We start from the raw sequence: 14,452 nt of genomic DNA, 5'->3' as shown, positions 1-14,452 counted from the left end.
TTATGCTCCCAAAATCTCTCCTTTTTAACTTCTCCTCCTCACGTATATGGTCTTTTCTGCTTTTGACTTCAACACGGCCTGAATTTTTGGATTCCGTCAAAGTGACCAGAAAACGAAAGAAAAACATATAGTTAACAGACTAGATAAATCTCATCCAATTAATTGCAAAAGAATATCTACACTATCCGATTATTTAAGAGCTAACTGCAGATAATGTACACTAAGCATGTTGTGGTAACGTGAAAATAAATGAATAACATGTTAGAGTCGATCAAAAAAACCAGTCAGTTATACAAAAAATTAAGTTCATACCAAATATAGCAATTCAAATCTGATCAAGTATAGAATTTTAAACCTTATTTCGTATATTGCAGAAATCACCGAATTCAACAACGATAATCTAAGTCCTCCAAAATCTCGATGTTGTGAGACTCAGAGTAAATTGAGACCTAACCAATTTTGGCTGCCATGGAAAATTAGCCCAAATCAAGATCCCATTCCCACGTGCACCTCCTAGTCCAACCTACTATGTCCCTAAGAGACAATAACAGTATTTACATTTTACAACATTTTCTAGTGGGGGAGTGCGGTGGGCTGTGTTTCTCTGGAACCTTTCAATGAGTCAAAAACACTGAACAACTGTCTGTCTGTCCACCAATCATCAATAATGAGGTTTGGTTTTATTTAATAATTTATTTATCCGTGTGATTATTTGGTAGGAATTTTCCCGAAATGGCGGCAGCTAAGGCAGCTTGAAAACTTGGATCTTTTGTCAAGGAAGTAGCCATTTGTTCAATCAAAAAATGCTGAAACTCTGGTCTATTTTGATGATTATTATTATCAGCTCCTCCTGATAATGATTTGCGCTTATGTCCACCTACAGTACTAGTACTTGTACTACTAGCCACTTTCTTATCTTCAATTTGTAACATGTTTTTGGGTTCTGTGCTGTTGAGAGTCTGACATGGCACTGAAGCAGTAACCCCAAGAGTACTCTTCCCGTTTAAACGGCTTGACGGGGAAGTTGTAACGGCGTCCATTTTAGAGGGATGTGAATGGTTGTGTTCTCCTTCATATGTTGCCACTAGAATTGACTGATCTTCTACGCTTCTCTGCACCTATTAAATTAACAACTCATTGTTAGAGAAGAATCGAGTGGGCAGAAACGAATTCAAGATTTAGAGTTAGTTATAAATGAAATCAAAATGAGTGTCACTTTATCGTATGCATACATTTTAAATGCTTTTTCCATATGTATACCTAGTTTAAATCGAAATAATAAGTTAAGTTTAACCTATGAAAACTATTCTAAATTTGCGTCTGAGGTTAGGCCACCAAATTTTATACCATCCATAAAATATCTGGAAGTAGTTACTACAATTAAGAAATTTCAAGGAAAGTCGGGCTAGCTAATTAATAACTCCTACAGTCCTACTTGTTGAGTTGTTTTCTAGTCGAAAAAGACATGAGATATTTTTTTTAACACTCTTAGTTTAACTATACGTCAGGAAGAATCAATTTACAATCAAAGAAATAATAATTTTGTCATATGCATCCTAAAAAAGCTATTGACATTATTTTTGCTTTTCGATTTACATATTAGACCTTAATCAAATTTTTTTTCAGCACTGGTTTTGAGCTACATATTAGTTCCATGAAGCTAGAATCACATAAAATGAGAATTTAATCATTCAGAATGCGTTAAATTTAGTTGCTGCCATGTAACCAGGAGGTTACGGGTTCAAGCCGTGAAAACAGCCTCTTGTAGAAATGCAGGGTAAGGCTGCGTACAATAAACCCTCGTGATCCGACCCTTCTCCTGCCCCGCACATAACTAGAGCTTAGTGCGCGGGCTGCCTTTTTAGAATACTTAGATTTGTTTGGAGGTCTGAAGTTTAAAGTACCTTCTTTTTAACGAGGCAGGTAGGAGCAAAAGAACACTTGAAATAAGCTCTTGGAGATGGGCTGTCTCTTGTTACTTTCTGACCATATTTCCTCCATTGATATCCATCCTTCACAATCTGCACAAAAATATTAATAAATATTGCGTTCAATACTCAATATAAATTGAAAACATTAAATTAAACAGATGATGATCAAGAACATTTACAGTATTGGGAACTTACAAGAGAAGTATCAGATGGTTCAGTTCTAACATAAACTCTAGTTGTCTTAGTTTTAATGTGCTCTTCTCTTGGTTTCTTTGTACAAGAGTTGTCTTCATCACTTGAGCTACTCTCTCCTTGAATTGATTTCAATATTTCATTGTTTTCAGATTTTCTTTTCTTTGATCCAGCGCTATGATCATCAGCTGAAGTAGTAGTAGCAGTAGTATTGTGCTTGCTCATATACTCCGTTACTTGGTTTCTCAATGCATTGTAATTCTGGCACATCACTGTTAACATCTCCGTCAGCTTCTTGTTTTCAGCACTTACTCTATTTAGTTCCTCTAACAAATCACTTGCCTGCATAGACAACACAACACAAAACAAAAGAAAATTAAGAAAATTTATCATTTTTCCGAATTATTGGTTGTTGTTATTGCGTTTCGTCTATTTTCTGGTTCTTATGATGTTGTTATTATTTCTATGGTTTCTGTTGATGGTATTGATATATTGTTTCTTTTCGTCTTTTTTGTTTTCTTGCGCCGAGGGTCTATCGGAAAACAGTCTCTCTACTCCATCGGGGTCGGGTAAGGTCTGCGTACTACCCTCCGCAGACTCTTCACCTATGAGATTTTACTGGGTTGTTGTTGTCGTCGTCATTTTTCCCAACCATATGATATTCAAAGCTCATTGTTCAGACTAATCTGAATTCGTGAATAACCTCCCTAAAGGAGTATATCACTCTCCACAAAAGAAAAAGTTCTATCTTTCATAATTACATATTTATCAATTAATTAATCGAGATGAAGAAAGATTTGGTATTTTCTAACTAATATTAAGCAAGAAAAGTTAACAAAGAGAAGGAAACAAGAAAAAGATTAATTTACAAACCTCATCCTTGACTGGCGTGTGATCTATTCCAAGCCCAATAAAATTACTCTCAACTTCTTGTTTCTGAAATCAAATGAAATGACTCAATATTCCAAATTAAACCAAAGAATATATAATTATTAAATTCGGGAAATATATGCATGATATATATTGCAAATTTAATTATCTCATATGCTTACCGGTACTCCATCAGGAACTCGAAGAGGTCTAAAATTCAGATCCAAAGAAGTATCAACTAAACTTGTAAATTCCATTGCTTTTTTAAATTTTCTTCTAAGAAATATCAAGTAAAATGATTTCCTCTTTAATTCAGAAACGTTTGCTTTTTCAAACTGATATCGACTGAATGAATTAGAAGGTTTAAATAGTGAACTAAGGAAGAAGTCTAGAAGACCAAGTTGTAGGAAGGTAAGAAGAAAATCAAGAGAAAAGTATAAAAATGTATTCAAGTTGAGAGTTGGAAGAATCCTTGGCTTTCTTCACAGCTTATTTATAGTTGTAAAAATAATAATATATTACAGCAAGATATTGGCATATTCAAGAAAAATAAATAAAGTAAGTGAGTTACATTTTTTGTCGGCCCATATCATATGTTGAATTTCTTCCTACTAGTCAAAGTCAAGCCTGCCCATAGCCAACTTTGATAGGCATAGCATTGCAAGCAAATAGAGCAGAGAGCTTACCCTTTCTTTCTATTAGAGTCGCGAGCTTGTTGTAGTCGGTCCTAAGGGGAGAACCTTGCTGCTTACTTGCTATATCCCCGCGTCCTTGCACGGCTCGTTCTTCGAGCCCTGCTTCTCCCTTCCCCCTCTCCCCGTTCCTACCGTCCAAAACAGGCCTATGGAGTATAGCCAAGTGGTAAGGCATCGGTTTTTGGTACCGGCATGCAAAGGTTCGAATCCTTTTACTCCAGATTATGAACACCCGATCGGATCTGTCAAGAACGAGCTGACGACTACAAGGGAAGCAGCTGACTGCAGTCCCCGAGCCCGCAAGCCAAAAAAAAGTTTGACTTGAACCTACCTTTGCTAAGAGAAGAGAGAGAAGGGAAAGACAGATGGCAGAAAGAAATCCTTCCAACCGCGGAATTGAACACAAGACTGACTTCGGCCAGGTTCTTTTATCAATCTCCTGGCCCTTGCTTAACTCCTTGTTCCGTAAACCGGTCGCTGGTAGATCTGATCGGATCCCGGACACGCGAGAGCCCAGCCCGGGAGGAATGCATGGTTCCCTGGCGCTTCATGGGACGGACGTTCGCAGTCCTCCTCCATCTAATCTAACCCTACCTCGTTCGCCCAGGCCTGCCGGCACAATAAGAGAATGAGGGAGCTAATCTGCTTGCTTGAACTGGTGCCTATACTTTTCTAGGCTCCTGGTGCTGGCTGTAGCCGTGGGAGGAGGGGGCTCTACCAAAAAGCATGTTGTCACGTCAGCCGACTTACTTGTTTACTAATTAAAAACCATACTATTGTACTACTTATATTTAATATGGAAAAATAATATTGTATAGCTGTTGTAAAAATAATAGTCGAAAAATTGTATAAAATTTATATATTTTTTGTATATATATATATATATATATATATATATATATATATATATATATATATATATATATATATATATATATATATATATATATATTCTATATGCTATATACAAAAATTATACTTTTTCGACTACCAGATGTAAATAGTTTCTGGCGCGGGTTAAAAGTGATAATACTCCTTTTAAAATTATGTTCGTATTGGATGATTTTCTTTCTTTTTTTGGACTGGAACTCACTCACTCCCTAATATAAAAGTGTCTGAAAGTGGTCCCCCCCAAATGCAAACCCCCTCAGTCCCTTCTTTGTCTCTAACCTATTCACCACTTCATCTGTACAATACGCGTTCTGTATGTGTATCTCACGACAGTGGACGAGGAAATTATTTTAATCTTGTTTAGATGAATAAACAGATAATATTGAAGAAAAAACAAAGATGAATTATTTGATAAGTTCTAGATGTAGTTTATTAAATTAAAAAAATTACTGAATTATATTTTTTTTTCTAAAGGGAAGAAAACTAAAATCTTCTCGATCTGAAGTTTGAAAGTTAGAGGAATTATTTATTTCTGTTTGACTATCAGTTGATCCTATTATTGATCTTCAAATTGTTATGTCGATCAAGAAAACCTAGACTTATAGGAGATGGCGGAGAAAATTGAAATTTTCATATGTGAACATTTAATTTTCTAGATAGAGAAATTCAGAATACATGGACAGTATTGTCATACCTCCTTTTTACCTGCGCCGGCAGAGGCGTAGGGGAGTTTTTCCATTTAAAGGACAATCGAAACAGGATTTGTTTATTTAATTCAGAGTCGCCACTTGGGAGATTTATGGTGTACCAAGTCACCGGTTGTATCCCGAATCGAGGAAAAGAAATGACTCTGTATTACAATCCGCGAACCAGAAATCCTGATAATGAATTCTGTTAACCCGGGAGAAGGTGTTAGGTATTCCTGAGTTCCGTGGTTCTAGCACGGTCGCTCAACTGTCATATTCGGCTTATTTATCTGATTTTATACATGTTGGACCCGTGTGCAAATTTTAACTCTTTCCCGCTTTTATTGTTGTTATTTTAAGAGAGAATTGCAACGTCGTGAAAACACGTCTCGAACCACGTCACATCAATGCACCCGTGGTTATTGACACATTTCGACTTCGTTGAGATTTGGATTCGGATCACATAAATGTGCACCCGAGTTTAAGAAAGTAACTTATTAAAAGCGCGCCTAAAGTGAGTAGCGCGTTATTATTTTGAGGAAAGCCGTGAAATTCATTAGACGGTCCGTCCCGACATCTAAAGTATTTTAACGCAATATTTACTGAGGGCCCCGCAACTTCTGCGTTTTATTTGGCGAGGCTCGTCTCATTTATTATTTAAAGGCTAATCCCAAAATGACTATTATTCTTCTATTTATTTGTCTCTAAAGAAATAAAAGGGGGGTGGGGGGGCTAATTAGTTAATATTAGAAAATTCTATAGTCTATCAATTGAAAATTAGTAGGCCAAATGTCATTTCAACTTTAGGTCCAAAGAACCCAATCCATATGCTGGGTCGAGTTTGAACTACACGACTCGGTTATTTGATTCTGCTAACATTCATGAATAAGTTAACTGATTCAAATTCGAGTAGACTATTGATATTAACCATGAACATGCAATTACTTGTTCCTACGTCGAAATAGTGAGCTTCACGAACAAAGGAGAGGACATCAATAACTAGCATGTTGGGCTGTTTTAAAAGCGCGTTTAACCTGAAATCGGAATAAGCACCACATGTTGACTTCTGGATTAGTTGTAGGTCCAAACAATACTGATATTCGATTTTTAACTCAATGTTAACTGAAATCAGTACTAAACTATACTAAGTTTACAACTAATGTACATGAATTAACAGCCTAAACAGTCCTAATTAGGTACAAACCTCACAATTTACATTTCATTGAGTTATAGATCAAATTGGACAATACAACTACTTATCATCTATATCTACTGAGCTACAGGTACAACATCAAATAATTAAAGGCCCGGGCACTTCCATTTCATGTTTACATCTCAAAGCTACATCAAATTGAGCTTAGTTGTGTACCTAGATTGGAGTGAATAGAAGAATAAAGAGGAAGTCAGCAGCAGTACAGCACAGCAAACAACAACAGCAGCAAATAACACCAGCAGACAGTCAATTGGAATTCAGAAACAGCTCCAAACCCAGTTTCAAATCAGAAAAAACACTTGACCACAGCTCATAACCAGTTGTGAGACCAAACAGCAACAACAAATAACTCCGAGCAACTAATTGGACCTCAAACTCAACAAGAAAACCAACCAGTGAACCTCAAACACTCTAGTAAACAGGCTGGAACTACCCCCCAACAATTGAAAATTAGGCACTTTACTTCAAGCTTGCAATGCTCTTTTTTACTGATTAAAGAAGGATCAAATGCAGAACCTAAGAGAACTAATTGCAATATATTTTGGTTTTTTGTTCTTAAACTCTCCCCAACTCTAAAAAGCTGAATGCCTTCTTTTAAAATGTTGTCTAAGACTGCACTTAAAAAAAAACTCTCCAAAACTTCCTCTCTCCTTCAGACTGATCCCGGACTCCTCCCTTTATACCCAAACACTGACCCTGCCAGCTCGTAAGAGCACTCAAGCAGAATTAAGAAACTAATTCTGCCCATGATATTCTTTAGAACTCCATTAGAGTATGTTTTGTTCTGTTTTTGATTCACTTGTTCACCACTAACCCTTGTCTTTTCTTTATTTAACTCAATGGTTATGGGTAGTACATACTTTAATTTCATTCTCATCAGGCCTCCCCATGCTATTATGTTTTGTTCCCCACAACTAATAAACAAATGCATTAGTTTAATGCTACATTAGTACTTACTGGACAGAACACTTAAACTAACCATTTTAAAACTTTTAAGTCCCAAATTATCCCCTAAAACCCATGTGATTACTATCCTACCCCAATCTTTTTAAACCTGTATGAAACCTCAGTTATAACCAATTTAAGCCTATCAATTGACTAATGAACTAACTCCCAATCAACAACATTAGGACAATTCAACAAGGTCAGATTTATATTAGAACAAACTTAACATAATAAACAAGTAGATTCAAATCATTAAACTCAATCACCAATTGAACTCAGATCAAATCTAACAGCATTTCAACCAAGATGGGGATTCAATGATTCAGGGCAATAGTCAGACTGGACTATTAAGGTCAAAAATTGATTCACACAGATGCATGAGAATAAGCTATCTATATTGGGAACAAATATAGCTCCAAATTAACCTCGAACAAAATGCTGGCACAACAAGTATACTAGCTATGAGCCCTGAGGCTGAGAATACAAAGGTCAGAAGATAAAACAACATCCAATAACTTGAACAGAACAACTGAACTATAGACATGAACGGACCAATTGACGAAACTATTTAATCGATTCAACACTTTATAGCATATGTTAATCAACAGAAGCAAACTGGACCAAGAAAAAAGTCTGATGGAGAAGGGGGAAAACTACTTGAAAAAAATGACGAATTAATCAGTCAAAATAAAATAACAACAAAAGAAAAAGGAAAAACAAAAGAAATACCTCGAAATTTCAGACCAAACTCAATCCTTTCAGTCGACACTTCGTCTTGAAATTTTGAAGCAAAAACGGATCTTAATCGAGTATTCTCGACTGAGAACACTCGACTAAAGTCGATTAAAACCTCAAATTTCCCCTTTACTCGGACAGGTTCCAGGTTTTGGCTCTCTAGGGTTCTTCATCGATTTAAAATTCGACCAGTTCTAGCAAGCTTTGAGCCAAAGTAGGGGTGGTTTGGGAACGATGGAGGTCAGGTGGAGCTGGGGTGTGAACTTGGGACTGGTTGGGTAGATTTAGGGTTTTGCTTGAATTTTCGATTGAAGATTCGAAATAAACCGGGATGATTCGAGGTTAAAGGGGTAGGGATTTATGTTGAGGGTGGTTAGCAGGTTCAGGGTGTGATGTTGAGGGTCATCGGTCCTCAGGCCGCCGGGTTTTCAGGCGAAGGGAACGAGGGAGGCTAGGGTTTGGTGGGTCGTTTGGTTCGTCTCTAAAAGAGACAACTGGGGGGTATGGAAATGAGAGGAGTAGGGGATTGGGAGGGGGTTTGATAGGTTAGGGTTTAACCAATTGATTTCAGTCGTTGGATGATGGGAATCCAACGCCATAATTGATTCGTTGATCAAAATGGGGTCGTTTGGTAGTAACGGGGTCCGGGCGGGTATAAGAGCGGGTAAGGGAGAGATGATCTTGGCCGTTGATGGATTGAGATCAACGGCCCAGAATGAGCGTGATAAAAACGACGTCGTTTGGACGGTCGTATTGCCAACCTAATTGGGCCGGGTAAAAAGGCGTCGATTTGGGCCTGGTTGGGGGTGTGGCATTGGGCCTGTGGAACTTGGCCTGGTCCGAGTTTCGTTTCATTTTTTTTCTTTCCCTTTTTAGACTAATTTTTCCAAAACCTGAAAATCCTAAATTAAATTCTAAAAACCAAATTAACTTAAATAACATTAGATTAAGTACAAAATCACACAGTTAAAAATAAACTACATATATTTTTTTTATGATTTTCCAATTATTGCCGAATAATTTATGATACCCTAAAAATTATAAAATTGAATCCTAGATGTATTCTTTTTGTATTTTTCATTTTATATAAACCAATGATTAATTAGTTCTAAAAATGTAAGATTAATTCCTAAATGCAGAGGTTATATTTTTTGTATATATTTTTTTTTATTTAAACAAAAAATAAACATGCACAGACAAATGTAAACAATAACAAAAAAATACTACAAAATCTACAAAATTACAAATAAAGGAAAAATTATTTTATTTTGAAATTTTGGAAGCAATTTTCATAGGGCAAAAATCACGTGCTCACAAGTATGATAGACTATATGCAAATATTGAATTTACTTAAGACTGATGGGAGGAAAAAAAAAAGAATACCAGAAAATTGTCAATGCACTTCATACGAGAAGACTTTTCCAAGACAGACACTTTTTTTGTTGTAATTTATGTGGCTCGGACTCTTCGAAAACGTTGTCGGGTGCGCGTCGGATCCTTTAAAAATAGTGTATTTTTGGAGGATCCGACACGGGTGCGACATCATTTTAGAGAGTTCGCGCAACATAGGTCGTAATCAATGGCTGAGCCAGAATTTTCGTTAAGGGGTATCAAAATATATAAAAGTAAACATACCAGAAAATTAAGGGGAGTCTATACATAATATATATACATATAATTATTTTTTTACCTACCTACAGAGTATATTTTTCTCACGAAGGGGTGTCATTTGACACCCACCCCTTCCTATAAGGTGGCTCCGCCACTGGTTGTAATAGATCATCTGCTTTATATTTTCAAATTTATAATTAAATCTCTTTGTTTATGAAAATTATTTGTAGATATGTTTTGTGTGACGTGATAACGTAAAATTTATGTCATCGGTATATATAGTTAAGCTCAGAAACTATTAACACAATCAAAGTATAGAAATAAGTGATTGAAAATTGAGTATAATACTTAGGGTGTGTTTGTTATGAAGGAAAATGTTTTTCATAAAAATGTTTTTATAGAAAATGAGTTGTTTTATCACTTATTTTCCCTTGTTTGGTTGGTGAGTGTGGAAATTTTTTTCTGAAAAATATTTTCTAATGTTTGGTTAGACAGTAGAAAATATTTTTTTAGGCTACTCTCATCACCCTCTATTCCCCCAAGTCCCCATGTTTCCTTGCTCACCCCCTCCCCCAAATATCAAACGTTTTCGGGACTTTATTTTCTTCAAGAATTTAATTATTTTTCTAAAAATTTACACAAACCCAAATGAACGAATGTGCTGCGTTACTTTTTTATGCAAAAATAACGTTTAAATTTGTGCTCCATAATTAAAAAAGAAAATACTCTTTTTTTGGTTGAAAATGAAAGTAGTACTCTTTCTACAACATGAAAATAAAATACTCATTTATTGAAATAAAAAAATATTTTTTCTACATCATAAAAAGAAAATATTTATTTGTTGAAATGCAAAAAACAAAAATATATTTATAATATGAAAAGAAAGTAGTATTAATAATATTTTTATTTAGGGTGGGAGGTGTGGGTGGGGGTGAGGGTGGGAAGGGTAGGCTTGGGGTGGGGCGGGGGGTTGGGAGGTGGGTGTGGGGGTATGAGGTGAGTTGGTGGGGATGGGGAATAGGGTGAGGAAGGTTGCGAAGGAGTTTTGTAAAATGTTTTCCTTTCTCTTGATAAGAAAAATATTTTTCTCCAATTGTAAGAAAATGAGTTCATAAGAAATATATTTTTTAAAATATTTAAGTCAACCAAATACGAAAAAATTGGAAAATATTTTTTGGAATATGTTTTCTTTGGTACCAAACACACCCTTAGTCGGATTTCATTCTAAAAGCACAATGTTTTATTCTCACGGAATTCTTCCCTTCCCTTTCTTTCTAACGAATTATACAATGGATTACTAAGGATCAACTTCAATTCTACGTTATGCAGGAGAAGAAAAAAAGGGGGGGGGGGGGGGGGTTAGGAATGAAAAACTAAAGGGAAAAGGCCAAATATATCTTTTTACTTTCGGATATTATCTATATTTAATCTTCGTTATACTATTCAGTAAAATTTACCCCTACCATCAGCAAACTTTTAAAAATTACCCTTCAATCCATCAGGTGACCCAGAATCTCGCAAATTATTTTAATTAAGTCACTTATTCTTCTTCTTGATTCACTATTTTCATAAATTACTATTTATGTGAATGCTAAAGGTATTAGACTATACATATTATTCATGGATATTTTTAATCACCAATGCCCCACTTCTCTTCTTGTGATAATGAGTTTGGAATTGGTTTAAAATTTTATTTATTTTTCAACAATATACACACTGTAGAATTTATTGAGTCTATTTATTGTGTATTATATGCAGATGATCGTCATGAATGTACATGTATATTCGAATATATTTTGTTATTGTCTAGTTAGTATAGAGTTCGATCGACTAACTTAAGACTGCATAATGCGTAGGCATTTGATTAAAGCAAAGTTGAATTCGATAATCTAAAGTCTCCAATGAACTTCAACTTCTATCACTAATACTTGCAAAGTCTTCATGCTTTTGGTGTAGCGAATTCATTAAAGTTGAGATGTTGTAAATACTTTTGGGATTTAGACAAGCTATCCTAATTTAGATTCTTCAATTTACTATACTTTGTTTACTAATCGTTGTATTATTTTACTATTTCTTTCTTTTATTTTATTTTTCAATTTAGAAAAGTGTAAATGCCAATTATTTCGAAAATAGTAGATCAAGAAGAAGAATAAGTGACTTAATTAAAATCGTTTGTGAGATTCTGGGTCACCTGACGGACTGAAGAGTAAATTTTAAAAGTCTGTTGATGGTTAGATCAAGAAGAAGAATAAATGACTTAATTAAAATCGTTGGTGAGATTCTGGGTCACCTGACGGACTGAAGAGTAAATTTTAAAAGTCTGTTGATGGTAGGGGTAAATTTGGCCAGATAGTATAACGGTATGGATAAATTTGGCTGGATATTATAACGAAGGTTAAATGTAAACAATATCCGAAAGTGAAGGGCTATAGTTGTTTTCCCAAAATTAAATGAGATCAAATGCAATGAACGGTAAAGAGCGTGTCAAAGTTGTGTTTCAAAGTACAAATTCCTCTTTAGGTACAAATTCCTCTTTTAACTATGTGCGTTAGTAGTTAAAAGTGTATTCAATTAGTTCTATGCTTAAACGAGATTCATTTGTTTGACGTGTTCCAGTGCGTTATCCAGTTCTAGACAATGGATTTGTGCCAGATTATGGAGCTCAATTATGATATTAATTACTTAGTTTTTTCAACTCTAAAATTGACTTGGACATTGACTTGGCTTCTACTTGTCTCACATTTCATTTGCTATTTTGCTTTCATTCATTTCACTCCTCCATCTTTTTCACTTTCTAACAAAGTTTTTTTTTTTTTTTTATCTTTTTAAATATTATATGTAACCTCTAAACTGGTGTTAAATTTATCTTTTATGTATCTCTTCTTTTTCCTCTCATTTGAACAACATTGCAGTTAGGCCTAGACGACGACGACGACAACAACAACAACAACAACAACAACAACAACAACAACAATAACAACAACAACAACAACAACAACAACAACAACAACAACAACAACAATAACAACAACAACAACAACGGTCCAGTATAATCTCATAAGTTGGGTCTGGGAAAGATAATATATACGCAGACCTTACCCATATCCCTAGGAACAGAGAGGTTGTTTCCAGGAGACCCTCGGCTCAAGAAAGCAACAAGAGACGATATATTAGTACTATCAATAGACGCATAATAAAATAACATAATATAACATAACATAACATAACAAAATAACAGCAATATAAGAAATATAGGAAATACGAAAAAGATGGAAAATATAATAATATCCCGCAGATAAAGCCCTGCATCAGTAACTGACCAGTAGCATCCTATGACTAACTCCTAACTGACCTAGATATAAAGGAAATCATCCGAAAGATGTCATGAAAAATACAAATGTAAACCAAGAATAATTATAACTGGAAAATATAGTGTAGTCTAATATTATAATGGATTAGATAGATTTATAATGGAGAAAGGTAAAACCTCCGGCAGGGGTTGTTCCAACGTCATCATCGTTAACTAATGATCGCGAATTTGAGCCGAAAACAAAGTTTTTTTTTTTTTTTTGTAAGAATTGCTTTACATTTTTTTAGTGAACGTACACAGTATACAGTGGCGGATTTAGGGGCGCAAGGGGTTCACCCGAACCCCCTTCGCCGAAAAAATACACTGTATATATAAGGCAAAATTTATTTTTTACCTCTATATATTAAATTTTGAACCCCTTTAACACAATCTAAAAGTGTAGTTTAGTGGTCAAGGGGGTTCAAAATCTATATAAGGTCATGAGTTCAATTCCCACTAGATACAAAAAAAAAAAAAAATTGAATCCCCTTCATGCAGATCCTGCCTCCGCCACTGAGAAGTTGTTTCAAATAAACTCTTGGCTCAAATCAAAATTTAAATACGCAATAGTAAGAAAAATGATAAAAACAGATTAGTAAATTAGCTAGCAAAGTTTAAATACAACAACAATAATAATAACAATAAGATAGTGTGAGTGCAAATTTTACTTCTACCTTGCAGAAATAGAGAAGTTGTTTCAAATAAACTCTTGGCTCAAATCAAAATTTAAATATGCAATTGTAAGAAAAATGATAAAAACTCAAATTAAAGGATAATACAGCAGAAGTTATGCATCATATAGTCTGAGGTCATGAGTAATGACGGTGAAATAAAAATGTCAAAAATGAACTAAAGGTAGGTCCAAACGAAGACTTATTTTAATAAATACTAATTTGGCATGCACCAGGAACAAGACCCCGTGTGTCATGACCATTAGTTAGTTGGTGAGCATTCATTGAACCTTAACTCAATGGGCTCAATATTGGATTTGGTTACGTACATGGAATTATTATAATTTTCTACGTGTGTCCACATTCAAGATTCATGAACTAGTTTAACAAAATTATTATGTCGTCCACATCCATTTTACAGTGGAAGAAACTATAGTAGCAGTATTAGCAGTACAAGACTTTGTACAAAATTTCAACAGCTGAAAGGTGGAATTAAGAAGAGAAAAAAACAAGAATATGCATTTGAAATTCAATTCAACCAAGCGTGCGGTCTTTTGCTTATACTTCCAAAACATAGGTCTCAGACTATTATTTGCTATATTAGATTCTGCTTAATTTTAGCAAATGGGTTGTTGAATTACGACCTCTATTTTCACATTTTTG

The 14,452-nt window shown here is 34.9% G+C and overlaps 1 protein-coding gene across 1 annotated transcript; it reads right to left on the bottom strand.

Moving 5' to 3' along the window:
* Window positions 1-342: 342 nt before the first annotated feature.
* On the bottom strand, window positions 343-3,451 carry LOC104248005 (probable WRKY transcription factor 40). Its single transcript, XM_009804176.2, has 5 exons — window positions 3,176-3,451; window positions 2,997-3,059; window positions 2,127-2,465; window positions 1,905-2,021; window positions 343-1,118 (listed from the first exon to the last, which is right to left on the bottom strand). The coding sequence occupies exons 1-5, from the start codon at window positions 3,248-3,250 to the stop codon at window positions 693-695; spliced, it is 1,020 nt and encodes a 339-aa protein (XP_009802478.1). The 5' UTR covers window positions 3,251-3,451; the 3' UTR covers window positions 343-692.
* Between the last annotated feature and the right edge of the window lie 11,001 nt (window positions 3,452-14,452).

Source organism: Nicotiana sylvestris, chromosome 3 (genome assembly GCF_000393655.2).
Source record: "Nicotiana sylvestris chromosome 3, ASM39365v2, whole genome shotgun sequence".
In the NCBI taxonomy this organism is placed as follows: domain Eukaryota; kingdom Viridiplantae; phylum Streptophyta; class Magnoliopsida; order Solanales; family Solanaceae; genus Nicotiana; species Nicotiana sylvestris.
Note: the sequence above shows the minus strand (reverse complement) of the source record. Positions and strands in the feature narration are given on the sequence as shown.